The 21787-nt window shown below is 42.0% G+C and overlaps 1 protein-coding gene across 8 annotated transcripts in view; it reads right to left on the bottom strand.

The window, feature by feature from the left end:
- Positions 1-21787, bottom strand: part of Opcml (opioid binding protein/cell adhesion molecule like) — a 1130894-nt gene that overhangs the window by 230943 nt on the left and 878164 nt on the right. For all 8 annotated transcript variants that reach the window (XM_076575912.1, XM_042280598.2, XM_076575910.1 and 5 more), the window contains one exon: positions 13453-13685. In XM_076575912.1, coding sequence (XP_076432027.1) covers positions 13453-13685 — 233 coding nt within the window. The remainder of the gene's footprint in view (positions 1-13452; positions 13686-21787) is intronic.

The following is a 21787-nucleotide window of genomic DNA, read 5'->3' as shown; positions in this document are numbered from 1 at the left end:
AGCTTGGTAATCAATATTAACAGCCCCACACATTAAGCTAGGTTTTCCTTGTGTTGGAGAGCTACTGTGTCCATGCTTCCAATAACAACTCCAGCCATCCATCTGCATCTTAGAACAGTCAATTGATTGCTAGCATTTTTTCCCTCTGCAACATATAGTTTAGAGAAGGTGTAGGTTCACATTTGTGATCAAATCTCAGGTCACACAGAGCTTTGGACAAACTGCTTGGTTCATTTGGATTTATCCTGTGATATTCCTGGAACAAGGAGGACCTCTTAAACCAAATTATAAATTCATTTAGCCTCTGTGCCGTGCCCTAAAATCTCTAATATTTAAAAGGGCCAATAACAATTCTAAACTTAATGAGCATCTCTTCTATAAGATAGAGATTATTCTTTTCTGGGATTGACCTCCATTTAGGTGGCATCCTGAGTGCAGGGTGTCTGCAGCTTTGTTAACAGCCATTCATTGATCATACCCAAGGAACTTCCTTCTGCCTTCAACTAGCAAATACCCTATAATGAAACCTCAACACTCAGAGGATGCATGGTTCACTTATCCAGAGATGGTCCATAGCCCAAGTAGCTGTCGTATTATTTTGACAGTCTGAGTTCTACCTAAACAGAAATTAAGGGCAAATAAAGAAGATTAAAAAGAGAGAAAAAATTGAAAAGAGAAAAGAAAAACTGAGAGAGAGAGAGAGAGAGAGAGAGAGAGAGAGAGAGAGAGAGAGAGAGAGAGAAAGAAAGAAAGAGAGAAAGAGAGTAGAATCTCTATTCCAACAATATCTTCTTTTAAAGCTGTTTATGATAAAAGGGATTAGGGAGCTGGAATTCCATCTATATTAAATTAAATCCCAGACCCCTGTTCTCAGACACATGCAGGACTGAGAGCATCAATCCCACCATGACAAAATAGCCCCTGGGAAAAGGACTCCTCCTGGCAGTGTGCCACTTGCCTCTTATAAACTGTTAACCGTGGTAATGAACCAATCCAAGAGACATATTAATAATGACATGAAGAGACACGTTTATTGTTGATTGTTGAGATGGTGGCAGATTTATTGCTGGCTTGCCAGGAGGGAGGGTTTGGCCCAGCAATGGTGCAATTAAAAACAAATTGAACACAGGGACAAAGAATCAATAATCTAACAGGGCAACTTTTAGTTTGCAAAATACAAATATAAATTAATTGACCTGAACACAGTTGCTAACTGGCCATTAATGTCTGCTATCTGGCCAATCAGAGCACATAACCCACACATTCAATTCATTGCAGCAGGCTGGGTTTGTACACTTCGAGGTATGACTGCCAGGGTAGCCATTGGGGGGCAGCTTGTTTGAGGGTGATTTCCAATGCTACTAAAGAAAAATGACTGAGTGACAACATTTGTCCAGAAGCTCTAAATTATGGACTGTTTCCAAAGGTTTCACTAAGAATTTATTTATCCAGCAGCTACATCGTTGATGCCTACAGTGTCGTATAGCCTATCACAAGCACAAAGAAGCAGAAGATAAATCAGGCATGCGTTTGTTCCTGATGTGGCCTTTACTTATCTCCTCCTGTGTGTTTCTCAGCAAATCCATCCTTTGACACATTTGTCCTCTCATAAGAACAATTGATATTTTTCTTACTCTTGCACACAGTAATAATTAGAACGTATTTCAGATATTTTGGTATTATGGTTCTGAATTGGTAAAATCAATTGTAAATTTTATAAAGATATGCTTATGTTGTTATGCTAATTTAGACTGGCATCCCTAAGCAGTACCTGTAGTAAAACTCATGAAGTCACCTCTTGCTCTTGCTTTCAAATAAATTATAAGAAAAGGGAAAAAGAGTTAGATTAACCAATAACTGAAACTTTATTAAAAATGTACAGGTATCTAAGGTAGTGCAGGCAATTGTTTAGTGGTTGGAGTTTCAAAGGAAGCCTGTGGCTTTGAGATTTAGTAGCTCTACAATAGTATTTGCAGTGTGAAAGACCCTAGTCCTATGTAGCTATCCCAAATCAATTTAATTACAATTAAGTATGACTTAGAATTTAGAGCCTCAGTTATAATAGCAGTATTTTGGCTTCTTATTGGCCATGTATGGCTGTCATCTCCATGTTAAACAACAAAAATACAGACATTTCCTTCATGATGGGGGTCTAGTGGGGGACACAGCTTTTTGTAGGATTTGATAATCAAGAGAGAAGCAGAATAGTCAAAACAAGAGTTGCTGGAGGGATGGAAGGAGTCCTGGCTGCTAGGGATGAGGGGCTGTATGGACAAATGTGAATATGGCGGTATGTAGGATGTCACAGTGGAGAAAGAGGGATTTACGTGGAAACCATAGAGTGGCCCCTGGATCCTCAGCATGCACAATTGTGATGATCTAAAAGGTTGTGATAATTTCATTATCAGAAGCAAGTCATTAGCAATTCATCACATATTTCAAGATAACTAGTAGGGAGGACTCTCTGATTCTGCCCAGCACAAAGAAATGATAAATGTCTGAGGTGATGGATCTGCCAATTACCCTACTCTGATCATCATGCATTGTTTACATATACTGAAATGTCACAGTGTGCACCATAAAAATTCACAGTTACTGTGTGTCAATTAAAACAGAAAATACATTTTTAAAAGTCTGAGCACGTGCATCAGTAATTCTTCGGCAACATTGTCAGAATAACTCAAGAAGAGAAAGAGATTGACCATAGAGTATCAGGATGGGAGAAGCCAGAGGAGAATGCAAGTCTTCACTGTAGGAGTACTCTTATGGAACAAAAAAAAAAGAGAAAGGCAAGACAGGAGAGGGAAGAACTAAACTCAAGCCAAAGTTTTGCATGAAGATGCCATTTCCACAAACATGATTGTGAATCTAGAGAGAAGAGGTTTTGGAGTCAAGGAAGAGAGTTCAGGGTAGAGCATGTGGAGATGCCCAGGCTGAGGGAATGAGAGAGAGAAGTTAGAGAAGACACTCTGAACAGGGAATGGAGCTATGGAGCCAGTCTGAGCTTGCAGAAGGAAGTTATGGCTACCAAGATGAGAAAAGTGGGGGGAGGGGAAAAAAGGCCTAGGGAAGACAGATCTAGGCTCAATAGTCCCACAGAGAGCAAGACTCCAAGGACAGCAGATTCTGAGCCCACAACAAGGCAGGCCAGTCACACCTGCTTTGAGAAGATCTGAAAAGCAGAGGAATGCCCTCCCAACAGGTGGCGGATGGGCTGTCACTGTAGACTGGACTGAACTAAAATCCTAGCCCTGGACTTATCAGCTAGTAGCCTAGGACAACATCCATGGCCTTTCTGATCCTGTTTTTCCATTCAAAAATTAGGGAAAGTATTACTATCTTCTGAGGTTAACTGGAAAATAGAATCGAGTTAAAGGATTGCCACACTAATCGATGAACACGGGTCAAGGTTATGACTATTTAGAAAGGTTCTTGTAATGGTTGCCTTATGCTAACCTTGCTTGACTTCTATTTCTCCACAAACAGAAGAAAATTGGGAGAGAAATAACAGTCAAAGGCTTTGGGTATTTTTTTTTCTTAAGAAGCAAAATAGGAACAAGCACCATGGGCGGTTACTATCATTGTTCTTGAACTGGACACATGCTAACTAGATGCTCAAAGCTGTGTTAAGGGATTCAGGTCAGAGGCTCCAAGAATGGAGCCACTTGCTCTCTTGTGGAAGATATTACTACTCTGAAGTAAATTTCCCCTGATGCTGAACTACGAATAATACTCCTGGAGGGTGAAGTGTCAAGTGTCGCTATGTTAGGCTGTGGTGTGACTAAACAGGGGTGTGACAAACTGAAGTGGATTAAGAGAATTGACGACATTACTAATTCATCCTTCTGAAGTACTGTTGCTCTTCTGCTCACAACACCAGAATGTGTGAGAAAAGACCTTTGTGCTCATAGGAACTGTTGGCTGACTGGCTCCTGAGAACATAAGCTGAGATCATCATGCAAATTGAAAAGAACACAGCAGACATTTCATTTCCCCTCCATCTCCACACAGCGATGATCCTGTGAACAAGCTTGCTCTGACTCTGGTTTATTTAATTCTACGGCAGACGAGGCAGACGACAGACCCAGGCCCTGTCACTTCTCTTCCTGGCTTCTGCTTCTGTACATATCTCCTAAGCAGATGCCAAGACTGGCAGCACCTTCCTGGATCGTGTCAGAACTCGGTCTCAATCCAAAACAAGCCCACATGCTTCCCAAGCCTGGACTCCAACGGAAGGCAGAGGGATGTCCTTTTGGCAGACATGTCAACCACCTTTGGCTTTGGCAAGGAATTCATCCTGTGTCAAATCTGTTCGAGTCTCATTTACCTTGGAAAATATCGTCTCTTCGTATTACTACCTTGAATAGAGGACAGTCACTGCAAAGGACCAAGTGGTTCCCACTCCTCTTCTACATAGAAGCTGGCCGACCACCATATGCAGTAGAGGGTAGTGGGGAGTTTCAAAGGCCACAGGAGAAACAGACGTGAAACTTTTCAATACTGTGTGAATATGAATGTGTGTAAATACAAAAGTGCTTGAGTGCTAAGGTCTCCATTCTGAAGCAGTGGAACGAAGCTCAGCATTTCTCCTCACAGTAACGTGGGAATGGGTCTGATTAAAAAGGAAACCATCTTTTCTATGAATGTGTTTTGGACTGTATTGTTACAGACTGTACATCATATCATGAAAGGCATCCCAACCTGGGAGATTAGGTGCATCAGGTGAGCCTCACTTCAATTCAGGCTCCAGGGGTATCAAGTTCAGATCACAGCTGACTAACCCAATCTGAGATCAGAGAACTGTTGTCCAGAGTCCCAGTGTGGACCTCATTCTGAATCCCAGGTTGGTGGAGACTTCTGAGGTCAGACAAGAGAGAAGCGTGTATGGTGTATTTTTAGTCTTTACTGTCAACTTCACTGCATTCTGGAACTATCTAAGACACATGCCTTGGGTATGTCTGCATGCTACAGGCATGTTTCACTGAGGAGGTGGGCTGTGTGCCCAGAACTGAGTAAAAGGGGAAAGGTGCACGGAAGCCCGGTGTGCTCAGAGTTCATCTTCTTCCTTGACTGCAAGGATGTGACAAGTCATCCCATCATTCTATCACCATGCCTTTTCTGCCATGATGGACTGAATTTCATTGAACCGTAAACCAAAATAAAGCGCTCTTAAGTCGAATCTGTCAAGTATTTTGCCAGAGCCAAGAAAACAAACAAGCAAACTATTAATATTCAATTCTGGTCTGTGAAGGAAGGTTCCCAAGACACCTTCCTTCATCACAGACAGAGGGTCTCCTGAAAACAATAATGCCATCATTGATTCCTTTTGTAGTTTCAGTTGCCTTCTGAGTCACTCCTTGAATAATATGCAGGGCCCATGAGATGGCTTTGGTGGTCAAGGTGCATGCAAAGAAGACTGCTGACTGAGTCTGATCCACAGGAACCACAGGGTGGAAGGAGAGAGCTGAAACCTGAAAGTAGACATTGTGTGTGTATCTAAACACACACACACACACACACACACACACACATACACACACAAACACACACACACACATGAAAATGTAAGAAAAAGAAGAAAAGTAATAGAGGTAATGTATAGGATGATAGATAGATAGATAGATAGATAGATAGATAGATAGATAGATAGATATAGATAGATAGATAGTAGATAGATAGATAGTAGATAGATAGATAGACATAGATAGACAGATAGATAGGTAGATAGATAGACAGTCAGACAGACAGACAGATACATACATACATACTAGTAAAACAGTTTGGTGTGAATTTTCAGAGATGAACCAGGGATGAGAGATATCATTTTTCTACCATTTCCAACCCAAAGGGTGGACAATATTCAGATGATGCTATCAAGAGGCCCCTAAAGTCTAAAGAGTTCAAATAAACTATAAATTAGTTTGTGAGCAACATTTCTTAGTGTCTCATCAGTGGGGAAAAGTAGAAAAGACAGACAATCCCAGTTTCAAAAAATTCCTTTGAGAAATTATACTGAAGAATCATAGGACAGAGAAGACAGAATTATCAAAAAAAACTGACATGGGCAGTTCATCCCACCCCACCTTCATGCCAAAACCAGGGAAATGAAGCCCAGAGATGCAACATTTTATACTGTGGATCCTTTAACTTGTATGATTCATGTGCACAAAAGCATTGAATGGCTGCTTATAGATCCTGGCTCAGAACCTTGTTTCAAAATGGAATATATGGACACAAAGAGAGAGGAAGTAGAGGGGAAGGGGAAGAGCAGGAGAGAGAGAGAGAGAGAGAGAGAGAGGGAGGGAGGGAGGGAGGGAGGGAGGGAGGGAGGGAGGGAGGGGGAGGGAGGGAGGGAGGGAGGGACAGAGATGTACAAACAGGATTTTATTTATTAATGTTTGTTTGTTTGTGTTTGTGTGTCTGTGTATGTTTGTGAATGGGGTAGGCCATGGTGTATTAGTGTCTCAAAGGACAACTTGGGAGAAATCAATTTTCTCCTTCTAACATGTAGGTCCAGAGGAAGTAACTCAGGTCATCTTGCCTGGAAGCAGGTGCTTTTACCCACTGGGCCATCTCACCAGCCGCTGAAGAGAGGATTAAAGTGTGCATGATGTACACACAAAATCAGTTTTACTGCTCATCCCAGGATAAGAAGATTGGAAGGCAATGTCCTAGAGACACAGGCCTACAATGTGGAGAGCCATGCTCAGGGTGGGGAGGAAGTTTTCTCACGCCCAGGCTTGTTCGTTTCTACTCTTTCACCTTGCTCCTGTGAAGAATGAGTGTGATTATAATTTAAAATCGAGGCTGAATAAATTAAATTTATTTCAGGTTGACTGCTTGCTTTTCTTTAAGCTCATAATTATACACGTTAATTCAAACGACTGTGTAATATTTGGGAGAGGAAAAAGCACGGGAAAAGGGGGTTTGGTTCAAAGGAGGAGTTGGAAATGGTCTAGTCTCTGAAGACTCCTGCACCCCGTGGTTCTGCCCGCACTGCCTGCTGTAAACCCCCACCCCGGTGCCAGTGCCCCCACCCCAGACCTTTCCTTCAGCATTCGCCTTTCTCCCTAGCACCTTCAGAACCTGTTTTCCCATAAATGGCAGCATTTTCCTGCCTCTTCACTTAACTCTACGTTAGCAATGTGGCAGAGGGACACAATACTGGGGCATACAGAGCAAGAAATACCTAAATTAAGAGGTGCTTGGCCACTTCCCAGCCAGCCTAATTCATTCAAATCACTCCTGCCTCCCTGAATCTCAATTTCTTGCTTTATAGAGTGGTGACTTTCTGTTCTGTCTTCCAGGGATTTTGTAAGGAATAATCAAAAGAGATAATGCATGCAAAGTGCCTTGTTGACTATTTGTATTTTGATAGCTTTTTCTCTGGTGCCAAAAGCTTAACCCAAATGAATAAATGTAGAGGAGGGAATTTAAAACACTTACTAGCTCTATCAGCTAGTGCAGTTTCAATCTAAGCCTCGGTTTCTTTATTTGTAAGAAATAAAGATGATGCATATTGTGTGGCGTGGATGCAAAGATCAATTGAGATATGGTTAGTATATAATGTAGCCAATCCCAGAGCTGACTGGGGTGCAATAGGAGTTGGGTAGGCAGAAAACCAGGTTTCTTTACATGTTAACTGAACATCAGACATTAACTAAACAGGCACCAGGTAGAAACATCCCAAGTCTTCTGTGCACACAGAAACTGCAGAAGCTTTTGGTAGAGTCTTGTATGTGTGACTTTAGTAGTGTTCATGTTCCTCTACCTCTGTTTCATGTGTGGGTGTGTGGGTGCATGTGTATTCATGCGTTCCTGTGCTGTGTGCATGTGTATGGAGGCCACCATATTTTCCCCAATTCTCTCCACTTTATTTTTTGAGGCAGGGTCTCTTACTGTAGCTGGAGTGTGTTGATTCAGCACGAACTGGCCATTAAGCTCCAGGGATTCCCCTTCTCCCCAGGGCTAGGATTATGTGCCTGCATCTTTATGTGGGTGCTGGGACCTGAACTTACATTCTCATGCTTGCACGACAAGCACTTTACTGTCTGAGCTGTCTCAGCCCAGGACTCATCCTTTCTGAGCCTCTGCATAAATCTAGGCTTTGCAAAAAGCATGCATTCCATGAAGAGAAATACCTTACAGGCCACCGATTTCTAAGCCAGCTGAGAGAAGAGACCAAGAATATCAGCACCCCTGAAGCAAAGACAGACCAAATTTCCCTACTGCATCCGTTCCTAACAAATAGCAACACCCCAGACCCCCAGCACTCACAGATCTGCTGAGTTTTCAGAATGTTGAGAGTTAATGAAGATTAGAATGACAATTAAATCCTGGATCCCCAAAGGAGTCGGGGTTTTCAGTACTTACATAGGATAAAATGGTAACATTTAAAATGTGTACCCCTGGAGGGATGAGCTACTAGAAAATTAATTATCTTCTTTCTGCCTCTCTCCAAGCCTCTTTGTGCCATTTATGGCAGCTTTGGAGTCCCTCCCTCGCCGCTCACTTTCTTTTTGGAGCTTTGTCCTTAATTTCTGATGGTACAATTCAGTATCGGCAGCAAGAAACAAAACAAAATAATCCACAAGGAAAAAAAAAAAAACAGAGAAAAATTTCCATGGATCTAGAGCAGAGAAGCAAGTAAGCATGGCTGGCGGTAGAGGCACGGGAAGAAGCTGAGATGCGGACCTTACATTGGTATTTTTACAGTAACAATAAAGCCCCATTGAGGGAAAACCTCTGGTCAAGAGAATAGAATCTCTGGCCTGTGTGGAATCCTAATATTCCAGTTGGGCTGGATCAATCACTTGGCAAGGAAGCCAGCTCTAGGAAGGCAGGCTCTCCCCACATGCCATACTAAAAAGACAGGCAGAATGAATAGCCCTTTAATGAGACACTGGACTTTCCTTCCCAGAGTCCCACCTATAGTGCAGTGATTTACTGCCATGAAGCTTCCTGAGTCTGCCCACTTTTCCTTTTCTTTTTTCTATCTCTTTTCTAAGCATGCTTTCCTTACCAGTTTGGGTGTTGTCAATATTTCTGGCTTCTTTATTCTTTCTCTAAGGTCTCCTTGCCCTGCATTTAGCTGCTGGTCCACCATGTGACTCACCTCCGTGCCAGCTTAAATGGCATGGCTTTTCCCTCCCCTTCGCCATTTTCCTCTCTGGACAGCAGGTGAAGTACGCAGCATGCCTGCTCTGGGATTTTATTTCTTTTAAATTCCAATAAAAAATGTGACTAGCTTCCATTTGAGTCCATTCCTGTTGGTTTTTTTGTTTTGTTTTGTTTTGTTTTGTTATTTCTTTTTTTTCTTTAAAGGAGACTAATAACTCCAAGAGAGGACCTTGATTTCCCTCTATCAATGTGGTTGTGGTTCAAGACCCAGCACTACTCCTGGCTCACTGGGGACCATGGCAGGTCCCCAACTTCCTGAACTACAGTTATGGGTTGCCTAATTTGCAAAAGGAGATAACAGTCAATGCACTGCTGCTTCCCAGGGTTTGTTAGGGGGGTCAAATGAGACAGAGATTGTGAGCATCTTCGAACAGTACTAAATAAATGTGTGCAATCTGTGGCAGGCATCCCTGTTATGACACATCAACTTAGCTTGTCATAGTCTAGCCGGCTCCTCCAGGGAATTTTCTCCATCGCTAGCCGCTGAAATTTATCAAACAATGCCTGGCTTCCTTCCCCACCCCTGTCTGCTTGCAGAGGCTTCAGGATCCCTTGTTCAGATGCTGATCCATTTGCTGAATCACCTCACAGCTAAACACCCCCGAGTGCCTGCAGTGTCGCAGCATGCTAATTGATGGGGCTGGAGATAAATAAGTCATGATTCTTGTTGTTCTCTAGGAAGAGTTAGCCTTAGCAGCTCAGTGACTATCAAGCTAGTAAACCCCTGACAGGACAGAATCTCAGACACTGGTATCAAGCAACAACTGCACCTTTGTGTTACCACATCTATATGATATTGTTCTTTCAGAATGTCACAGCCTTTTATCTCCATAGTTACTATCCAAGGCCACCATCATTTCCCCAGTTAAAAAAATAGAGCTATTCTCATTTATCTCTTCCTTGTTCGAAGCATTAAGGACCAATTCTCACCATTGCCCTTGGACAATATCTCCTAGGTGCCTCTTCATTTCTTCAGGCAGATCCATAGTCCAAACTCATGACACTGATTGGTATACAGGATGCAACTTGTTCCTTGTTCCTCTTGCTCCCTCACGCCCCGCCCCTCCCCAGCCCCACAGTACATCCTTGACGAGGTTGCCTAGTGAATTTTCCTACTGAGACTAAGCTGACCAACAGCATAATCCTTCAGCGCTCTGGGTTTCTTTTGCACTCCTTATACAATCTAGGCAACATTATTACACAGGCTTAGGTGGCAGCATAAAACGAACTCCTTAGTGGCCAAGAAGTACCCGAGGGAACAATGGTTGAATTTTAATGAAGGTGGCTTATAAACAGTAGACTTGGGACCCAGTCCCATCTGACACATGGAAAAAAAAGATGCCCTTTACAATAGTCTACAAGGCATCAAGAACCATGGCAGAGCATCTCTGAGGCCTGAACACTGCAGAAGAAATAAAATAAAAATAAAAAACAAAGCTAGACGCTGCAAAGGAAACCCTCCCTTTTGCTAATGGCACCCAGTTCATAGCAGTAATGAGATATTAATATTGTCAAATAGACAGAAGATAAATAAATATTTTTTTTAAAAAAACAGACAAGTTGCATCTCGGAAATTTTTCAGTTTTTCTTATTGTAAAATCAATACCCATCAGCAGTTTGAAATTAAAGGCAAGATTAGGCCTCAGTTTTCTACATGCCTTATTGTATTCCAAAAGCTTTCTACTCGGTCAGATAAATCTTCTTTAAGAGGATTAGGAAACTTTCATTATCTTTATGTAACCTGAACTAACACTGAGTCTGAAAAATTAATCTATAGACTGGACAAAAGCCGATGGCTGCTGGGAAGATAGAGGACCTTGGCTTCTCTCTCACTGAGTAGTGAGAGCCACAGGGTTGCTGCATCTGCCCCCTGAGGATTCCGCATTGCTCACCAGGATGGGCAGGAATGACCTTGCCCAGCTCATGCTCTTGGCCTCTCCCTTAATGGAAAATGCCATGTGTGGAATATTCTGGTAGCAGAGCATCTCTATCCTCCAGCCACCTACTGGCTGGTTTTTATACTCCACAAGGTCCTAGGAGGCCAGAGCTACGTAGGGCTGGGCCTTGGATATGGAGAATGGGAGGAGCTGACTTCTATGATAGGGAAGCTGTTGGCCCTGTACCCCAATTCTCACACTCTCCATAAGTCTTCCCCTCCCACACCCACACCTGATGACATTATAGGATTCCACCCCACTCTCGGAATTACCCAAAGTGCATTGTAGAGGCATCATTCCTGAGACCACTTCCTGTGACCTCCAGGTGACCTGTCTCAGTTCTCACATACTTACATGTTTGTCTTATTCTGTTGATGCCAACAGCCTTGTTCTGTCCCAGTCTTTTTCTCTATAGCACCTGACAGCTTCTTTTTTTTTCCCCCTTTCATTTCAGCACCACACCCTCTGGATGTGAAGACAACTGTGCTCTGAAGGCCATGAAGGTGTCACCTTCAAGGCTGAGAATCTTAGCTCCTGTGGAATCAAGCCTAAGTGGCAATCAGATATTGAAACGTTCCAACCCATCTTCAATCACTAATCTCACCCAGTGTCTCTATTGTCCTTGGAGAGGGGACGTGTCCATGCTTTTAGTTCTAGATAGCAACCAATCTTGAGTCTCCAAGCAGTTATCCTTACCCAATCCCCTACCCTCTGGGTGGGACACAGATGTTGAAGCCAGCAACATCTGTAAATGCCCATGCCAGGACAGGCTCTTTTGAATCTCTGAAATCACGTGGGGCAGAGAGAGGAACCAACAGATTGGATAGAAGCCAAGCTTTAGTATTATGTCTCTCAGAAGAGCTGCGGAGGAAGACAAGTTATGACAGGCATATCTCTGTCCCAATACATCCATTGCAAAGTGTCTACAGAGGTAGATGTGGATAGTAAGCTGGTAATGGCTGCTCTGCCCAGAGGGAAAAGTGGGCATCTGAAATGGTTTAAGTGATTGAGTGTGAAGAGACACTAACTCCCACCTACTATGGTCTATGAGACCAACTGAAGTGAGTTATATCTTATTAAAACAAACAAACAAAAATACCTCCTGGCTACAGAAGGGTTGTATTCACATTTCACAATATAAAAATGAAAAGGAGGCCAGGTGGTGATGGGGCATGTCTTTAATCCCAGCACTCAGGAGACAGAGGCAGGTGGACCTCTGTGAGTTTGAGGCCAGCCTGGGCTACAGAGTGAGTTCCAGGAAAGGTGCCACGCTACACAGAGAAACCCTGTCTCAAAAATCCAAAAATAAATAAATAAATAAAAAATAAAAAGGATCTCAAAAAATCTATTGAGTCTGTGGCAGAAAGAATTTGATAAACTGAAATTGATAAAAACACTCAGGGTCTTTTCTGAGAGCTCAGTGGATGTCTCTAAGACACCAGCTGGATGCTATGAGAGAGGACCAAGCTTCTCATTTGGTGGAGGAAGGATGTGCCATTGGGTGATGGAGTTCTTCTGTTTGTGAGGTCATGCTTATCATAATAACATAATGCTTTAAGCCATGATGACAATTGGGATAATTCAAAATCAGCTTATTTTGATTGCCTTGCCTTAACATGGTCTTCATGATATGGTATGGCAAGCCTTATGATTGCTATCTGCAGGTCTTTTTAACTCAAGATTTTTTATCTGACATCTGAGATTATTTATGTTTAGTTAGAAAGTATAATTGAAATTAAAAAACCATCAAAAACACGTGATACTATGCTTGGGCTAAACTAACTCAGATTTTTTGAAGAATGGACAATGATGTAAAAGCACTCTTTCTGCTCCTTTTAACTAAATGAATTTATTTCCACCATTGGCCTGGAGATACCATTCTGACAAGTTCTCTCTTGGCTCCACTGTGGGGCTGGGAGGAAGGAGAAACGTAGCAGGAATGCCAAAGAGGACCTAACTGGTTAGAACTCAGCATCGTTCTAGAGCTCACATGGCCAGCTTCACATCGATATCAGCCTTTTATTATGAAACAAGCCTTAGAGAAATAAAGGCCTCTGTGATTAATACTGCATTGTTTGAATCCTGCACCAGCTTCAAATGCTAAGGTTCTTAAGAAAGTTCAACCTTATATTCACAAAAGCTTCCTGGTGAGAACAAAGGGCTAGAGAAATAAAGAAAAAAATTGAAAAACTTCTAGAAGATTTGCAATTCTCAACCTATAGATTTAATAGAGGAAAGTGGCCTTTTGTATCTTTATTCATAGCACAAAGACCAAGGTTACTCTCTGGGTCCATTTCCAAAAGGAACAATAGCCCCAGGTCCAGTTGTCACTTACCTTGCACTATGAGGTGAACCCGGGAGGTTTTGGGGTGATTGTCTGTCTGCACAGAGCAGGTGTATGGACCTTCATCATATACATCCACATTCTGGATCATGATGCTGTATTGGGTAGGCGTGTTGACCAAGATGATTACTCGAGGGTCTATGGACCACTTGTCATTCCCAGCATAGAGGATTGTGCTGCGGTTTAGCCAGGCTACTCTGGTGACCCGATCATCTATGGTACACCTGTGAGGGAGGTGGGGAGAGGGTGGAGAGGGGATGAGGAATAGAGGAGAGAAGGGAAGAGGGAGGGAGGGGGAGTCCGAGGGGGGAGGGAAGGAGGAAGGGAGGGATGGAGGGAAAGAGGAAAAAGAAGAGAGGTTATACATGAGCTATTATATGGCAAGGAGGAAATGAAACAGCAACAATACTAAACGAAGACAATCAATTATTAATGAAACTTTGTGAACACAAGGCAAGAGAGGCTTGACTCACCCAGAAGAAGCCATGATACAAAATCATTTCTCCTTGATTTAGGGCCATATTATATGAATATCTTGCTGGCACATTGCTTTTCCTCTTACTTCACCCTCAGGCTTATATGAAAATTAGTTTATATTTCTTGAGCACATTTACCACATTGCGGTAGCAAAGACCCAGAGGCACGAGGGACAGAAAGTAGATCAGTATTTCAAATAGGTCACAGATAATCCATGAGCAAATACTTAACTTGTAGTTAATCAAGACTTGAACTTATTTACCTCAGACCTCCCAGGTGCTGGTAAGCTCCTTGTGCCCCTAAGCTGCACAAAGATGAGTAAAATTTACCTCAGAAAACCAGGACTTTCTTAGGCGCTCCCAGCTACCTCTGAAGTTTGCAGGGGAGGTAAGATTCTCAGCAGTTCCTCTTTTCCTTTCTATCCTCCTCCCCCACCCCACAACTGTGGCCTGTAAGCAGAGAGAACCCTTCACCCAATCTCCCCAGCTATGCTGGGCTGGGAATGCAGATGACAATTGCCTGTTGCTTGTATAACCTGCTACCAGTGCCCAAGGGAGAGACAAACCTGCCTGTAGCTGGGAAGAACATTGGCAGATGTGTCCCAGGAGCTGAGAACATGAGAAGAGATGCAGAAGGACCCAAAATGCAATGTGAGAATGAATGTGCTCTGAGGGGCCAGAGATGTGCACATCCACAGCCTATGGCTGTGAGCTCACATAAGAGATTGGCAGCAGAGCTGGTGTCCTGGCATGGACAGGAGATGAATGAGTCTTAACATCCGGGTAAGAACAAGGCATCCCACACAATCTGACTAACACTGGGTGGGTTGCAGAGGTGCTCTAAGCAGGTTGAAGAGAAAGATGACTTCCTAAGAACACAGGCTGGCAAAGAGGCCAATCTCTGAGACGTTCAGGGGCCACAGTGAATACAGGGGACCAAGAGCCACTGATGATGCTAATTTTTCTTTGGGGCAATTTTGTAACCTTCAACATATCTATAAACTGATTCAGTTAAACTGTAGCTTCAAATCATTCACTTTGGGTCTATAGAAACAATTCACTTTAAAATAAACCTTCCAGAGAATTTCTTTGATGGGGGAGAGAGAGAGTGTGTGTGTGTTCAGTGGAATTTGAACACTATAGTGATTGATAACCATGATAATCTACCTTCAAAATTCATGAACAAGCTCTTCTCTAAAAGTCATAAGTATATATTGTTCTGTTTTGAACTTGAGGTTATCCTTCCATTATATGTCCTCAGCAGGATGTATTTTATGCTTGAAAACATTTTATTGATCACCTATCATATTTATCTGTAACAAAAATATATAGAGATTGAATTTCAAATTTCTTTTATGTCCTTTGGCTATAAAACCCTAAGTAATAATATTTGCTTTTAAAATGAGTTATCACTACAAATGTAAAATTGGCAAAACAATATAGATAGCTTGCACATTTTAAGTAATAATTAACCATAAAAAGTTAACTTGAACTGTAAATACGGAGCTTAATCACGTGGGTAAGCCTGGTTTTTCATAGCACAAATTAAGAAATCATTTACTTCTACAATGAGATAGCATTTAGGATCGATTCTATCCTACTTTTGCTTTTAAAGAAACCTTGTTCACATAAGCACAACACTTGCAATAAAAATCTCCTATAGCAATGACACTGAATTCTTTGAATGCCTTTCAAGATATATGGCAAAAACTGCACAGTAATATAGATTCAAAAATTATTTTGATAGTCTCACAGCTGACAGTTCAATTAGTTCCTCTTTCAATTCCTTTTAAAGCAACCAATTGAAAAAAATATATATGATTTGCAATGGGGTTTGTAACCCAATACTACATTCACTCAGTTTCTCAGTACCTGGATAAAGGGTACTGACAACATCTTACCAGGGCTCATACAATGGCTATTATAAACATTCTATTCTTTTCCTAGAAACATCTAGTTTGACTCACTACGCTCAGAAATACTGTTTTCATATGTTAAGTCATGCTGCCCTCTATGAAAACCATCTCTTTGAGCTCTGGTTCAAGGGCAGAGGACCCAAGGTGTTGCTCTGAATTTTGCTACTGCTGTGAGAATAAGCCTTTTTTGCTTTACTATTGTGGGGCCTTCCTCAAGGATAAGATGCTGTTGGTAAGATAACAGTGATGGAGATAATAGAGAAAATACTGTCTCCTGGATGATTGTGACAGGGGCATACTCCAAAGAGAGGCAGTCCATAGGTACTTAGGACAAATGGAGAGAATTAGACATCTTGAAATCCATTTTCTTATAATATTATTGTCTTCATATGGGACCAGCAACTGCAGACTGAATATGTACATAGCCCCTGCAAATTACTACAGCTGTAGCAGAGAAGTGTGATTTGATATTTATTAATCCAATCCCATCCTTTCAGGGAAGAACACAACCCAAGTATTCTTAGGGGTCCAGTGCCCTTGGGTAGATACATCCTAGTGAACAGTCCTGTCTTCTTTTACTTGCTCTTTAGGTGGGTCTCATCCATGCATATGAAGTACAAACAGAAAGGAATATCTGTGGAACACCAGAGAAAGCTGTTCTCAGAACCTATGAGCAGCAGAGAAACCTGGTGGACCAGTGGGGTTGGCAGAGGAGAGCAGCCTTCTGCATGATGGCTCTTGGCTTCTGGCTCCTGGCTTCCTCCTAGCACCATATGACTCTGCTCTGTGTGGTCCTATGAACAGCAGAGCAGAGAACTCAGGAAGGATTTGAGCAGTGTGCTTAAGTGATCTTCAAAACCTGGGCTCTTTCCCTGCAATTTGAGGAAATGCCCTGGACCCTCGTTAGCAAGGGGGCACAGAGGGGAGCGTGCTTGATGCTAAATAAGAGCAAGTCATAGACAAGGTGAGGAAGGTTAAGGACAACTTTCTGATGTCTTGAAAACTCCTAGACATGTGAAATCTTTACAGTGCAAGCCAACCCTACCTAGTAGTCCTTGGTGGAACAGAACTCATTACAGCTCGGTTGTAGAACTTGCTAGCTGTTTCTCTAGAAGCACTTGGGAGAAGTTTTCACCTCTTGTGTCCATTCCACATAACGACCTTTGAGAAACCATTTGTATTATCCATAGTTCACAGATAAGGAAGTAGAGGCACAGAGATATCCAGTAACTGGTCTCCACGAACAGCTGGGTCAATGAAAACAGGGGCCTCACACTCAGGCCGTCAGTGATGGGCATCCTCATATGAAGCTTTGATAATCTTAGGACTAAAGCCAGAAGCGTTTGGCTGGCTGTATTTAATCGCAGTTGCACAAATCTACAGCACTTAATGTTTTTCATAAATGACAAAATAATTGAAGAGGAAAGGAAAGCCATTTAGTCCCATCTTTTTTTGTGTCGCTAAGCCACCTGTAGTGTGAGGAAAGTGGGGAGAATTAAGAATCAGGGTGAGCCAAAAAAAAAAAAATGCCTGAAAGGTACCTTGGGAACTGGAAGGCAAATGTCACTTTCCAACTCTACTGAGTGTGAAACAGGAATTACAAGGGTTGGTTTTTCTTAGTATTCTTTGTTTTGTTTCTCATCTGGAAACACAGGATTCCAGACTCTGTAAGCATGAAAATCTCAGGCCAGTAAGGCCTGCTCCCTTTACTTCCAGCCAGAGGGCTGGAAGGGCCTAAGAACATGCCTTTGGCAAGCTCCCCAACTGCTGCTCAGCGGACTCTCCCTTGAGCACTTCTTTCCTTCAGGAACTAGACAAGATGCTATTCTGAGTACACAGAAGGGAATACTAACTCCTCGCTTGGGCTACAAGATAAATAAGAGTAAGTTCAGAGTGGGTATCTCTGTCTTCACTTGGGTTCTGATCACTTTACATTTGATTGCCTGCTTACTTCTACATGGAAGCATGCTCATGGTTCAAGTTGTCTGTGGAGAAACCATTGGTACCTACCCAACATCTTTCTCCTTCAAGGCCAAAGAAACAGACAACAGAAGCTGGGCACTGTCAGCTTTTTACAGTTTCCTGTTCCAGATTCCCAAAAGGCTCTTGAACTTCTTAGATCATTGTCCTAAAACGTTAGTTTCCCTAATGTTTCGGGAACAGCAAAGGCTCCCAGGACAGCCCACCTCCCAGATAAGAACAATTACCTGTGGTTCCCAGGATGAACACTAGAGTGGTGGCAATCACTTCCTAAAGACAAGGTCGTCCCCTCAACCAGTAAGGATTTCTTCAGACCTCCTTGCTGAACCAGATGAGACAATGATTGACCAACTGGCACTCATGGAAACTAACCCTGCTCAGTTACGCACTCATGGAAACTAACCTTGCTCAGTTAAGCACTCACGGAAACCAACCCTACTCAGCTATGCATACTTCTAGTCCCTCTTCCTGTTTAAGCCTACATCCTGTGCCAGGACCTGAACAAACTCAGGCCACTGGACCCCCTTCTCTGTGCCTTTCCCATGTACATTGATTACATCCTTCCTTTCCACTTTTCACCATCACTCCTGTCATTAGTTGACTTACTGAGAGGTAGGCAAGCCTAGTATGTTGGAGTTGCTGGTACCGAATCTTTTATCTTGAAAACTTCATTTATCGCACACACTAAAATTTTTGTCAAAAGACCCCATTTCCTGAAATGCAACATCTGCAAACTTTAACATTTTTATGTTCTTTATTATATTTGGCCTCTGAGAATGCAAAAGTAAAACTGCCATCACTCAGCCGATACTTAATGAGCACCTACTGTATATAAGACACTTTGTTCAGCTGAGAATGGAGTGAAGAGCAAATTCCCTGTCTCATGAAGCCGTACTTCATAAAAGACAAAGGAGACCTAGAGATACAAACAGATCAGTTCTGGTGACTGAAGCACTGGGATAAAAGGAACCATGGTGAGGAAAGGGGGGAGCTGTGGGGACTGGCAGATCTGAGGGTGGGGTGGGGAGGTCCAGCTGGAGCCTGAGTCAGGGGGTGAAGGTTAACCACCCTCAGCCTGAGAGCAGGAGCATGCTTGTCTGGAAACCATGTCCAAATTAAAAACAAGAGTCACACATACACACAGAAATCTGCAGGATACTGAGCTATTCCTGGACCTAAAGAACAAGTCTCTTAAGCCAGACTCACAGTGGATTCCTCCTATGTTAATAACTTTGTAAATGTTAATGCTGGAAGTATTGGTGACTTGTATTTGGGGGAATAGAGGCTTCACTGGAGAATGCCTTCCTGTTCCCACTGTTATTATTGGGATTGTACCTGATACTCCACCATATTGAGTAGAAAAGCAGAAGATGCCGCTCAGGCTCTGATTCAACTCATTGCTGTAAATCTACATTCCCCTTGTAATGGAATGTTAATACTGAAGACCTTTGAATTATTTGTCAGATTTACATAAGCATTTAAAGTTTCATTTGTTGCACTGTAAATACCACATGGATGGGGACAATACTGGTGCTGTTCATTTGGTGTCACATCACTTCCCACGGGCCACCTGCCAGCCAACAGGTGATTAATACATATTTATGATTTAAAAATGCCAGACAATGTCTCTCAAATTAGCATCAAAAGAATATTCATAGGGTAAAGGAAATGTCTTTGGGGATATATATATATATATATATATATATATATATATATATATATATCTTTTTGTGAAGTAAGTATGTTATATACCCAAATGCAAACATACACACAAGGTCCCAGGGGTATTTTTGTGTATTTCCCAATCTAATTTTTTATTTATATCATAATTGTGGAAAACGTAACCCATTCATACTCTGGAAGTGGCATGGTAACAATTAGATTTAAATATTCAGGTTTGTACTTATGTCTATTAACGCCCTGCTACAGAGGGAAGTCCTTCTAGTCTCTCAGGCTAATGAGAAAAATACAGAGGTAACTTATGGGGTCAGTGATGCATTCCTGCCAAGAAAAGCTGAATGAGACTGAGTGTGCTGTGTAATGAAGGTCCCCTAGGGCTGGGATGGGGGAGACTTAGTCACCACATTGCATAGGCTAAATTGAAGAGTAGTGGCCTATGGCTGTCGGTGCCATGGTCCAAGATGCAACTTGGGATGCAATTGTAATAAAATTTCATCTATTTCATTAAATGAATATTGCAAACTCCAATTTTGGTATTTATATGTGCATATAACTTATATTTTAAGAATTTGGAGTCATGTAATGGAATATGCTCAAGGCGTTTATATCTAGTTTTATGATTCTATATAAACTTGTTTTAAAATAATGTTACCACTGGGAAACTATGAAAATCGTTTTTCTATTCTTGGGCTCTACCTTTAATGTAATCTTTTAGAGAGTTCTCAATTTTTTCTTAAAGTGAGGGTATAGGCTATGTGTTACATGTGAAGATCCCAAATACATGTCTCTGGATTTATCTCCTTAACACATCTTCCAATATTAGCTTGGTGATTATTTGTTTGTCTTGAATTTTACTTTTTTTCATTAATTGAAAGTTAAGTGACTTTCTGTTAAGAAGATTCTTGCTATCCCAAACCTAACTACATTTCTTGATGTAATATATCAAAATATGTTAATAAAGCCAGCTGGAAGAACAGGAAGAAGATCATGCTTTAGAGAAATCATAGAGTAATAATAAGTGACTTTTCTGAGCAAAAGAACAGGCAAACCCACATGAAATATCTTTAAATCAACTCCCAAGGCATTCTAAATTGCAAAAGCTGTTCTCTTGGGAGGCTTTAACTTCTCCATTATTTCTTGAGTTACAAATAGAGCCAACTCTAAAGCATCAACAAGACCCTAAATTATGTAAGGGAAAAATCTTTATGATTTAAACAGTCAGAAATCCAACAGTGGTAATGACTCTGCTAGAGCTAATATTTGGGATAAGATATTGGTTAAGAATATTCTGAGAGCCTTAGCAGAAGAATGGGGAGAAAATAAGAGCTTCTCAGGGGAGACTCAACCCCCAAACATCTCAACAGTGCAACAGGTTACCCTGAAAGCCTGGCATGCACATGCATCAAAAATGTCTTTTACACTGGAAAATGGTGTCTGTCTAACACCAGCTGGAGGGAAGGTGTGACATTTCTATAGAAGATGCATAATTCCTATAGATTGTTGTTGTTGTTGTTATTATCGGTGGTGGTGGTGGTGGTGTTGGCAGCGGCAGCGGTGGCAGTGTGTGTGTGTGTGTGTGTGTAGAAAGGGAAGGATATATCCAGAGGGGATACATACAAATGCATGTAGAGTAAGGACCTTGGAGGAAAGAGAGGAGACAGAATACAAGCAAGAAAATGAACACAGCACCACTTAAATACCAAAACATGCCATATGATAATAGCATGCTGTGGTTTCTGCTGTGACCAGTGACATGTGGTGTGCTCCTGTGTCCTGACATGGACAAGTACAGTGGGGAATCTACCTGAAAACAGGAAATACCTCTACATTCCATAGAATGCCAAAGTGCCAAGGACTAGCTGCACTGTGAGTAGCCTGACTGTCCGCAGTGGAAATATAGCTGTCTCCTCTTGTTCTACTCTATTAGCATATGCACGGATGAAAATGGTCTCCTGGAATGGGAGTAAGCCATAACATAGAAGAAAAGGGGGTCTTTCATTAAAATAAAATGTTGTAGCAAAGGTGAAAAGTGTGGGATCTAGATCACTTAAGAAAAGATGATAAATCTGCTGTCCCCTAAGTGAAAGAAAACAGTAGAAACATGGGTGACCTTGTATTACAATAGGAAACCATGGAGACAATTGATGGCTTCTATTTTCTCCAGAGCAGATGACAAAGTCACTAGCTGCAAGCAAATGGGAGGCTAGGGATGAGGGGACTAGGTCAAGAAACGTGGAAGTAACTATTGCAGAGGAATGAGCGTGTAATTGCTAG

Source organism: Peromyscus maniculatus, chromosome 7, assembly GCF_049852395.1.
Source record: "Peromyscus maniculatus bairdii isolate BWxNUB_F1_BW_parent chromosome 7, HU_Pman_BW_mat_3.1, whole genome shotgun sequence".
Classification (NCBI taxonomy): domain Eukaryota; kingdom Metazoa; phylum Chordata; class Mammalia; order Rodentia; family Cricetidae; genus Peromyscus; species Peromyscus maniculatus.
Note: the sequence above shows the minus strand (reverse complement) of the source record. Positions and strands in the feature narration are given on the sequence as shown.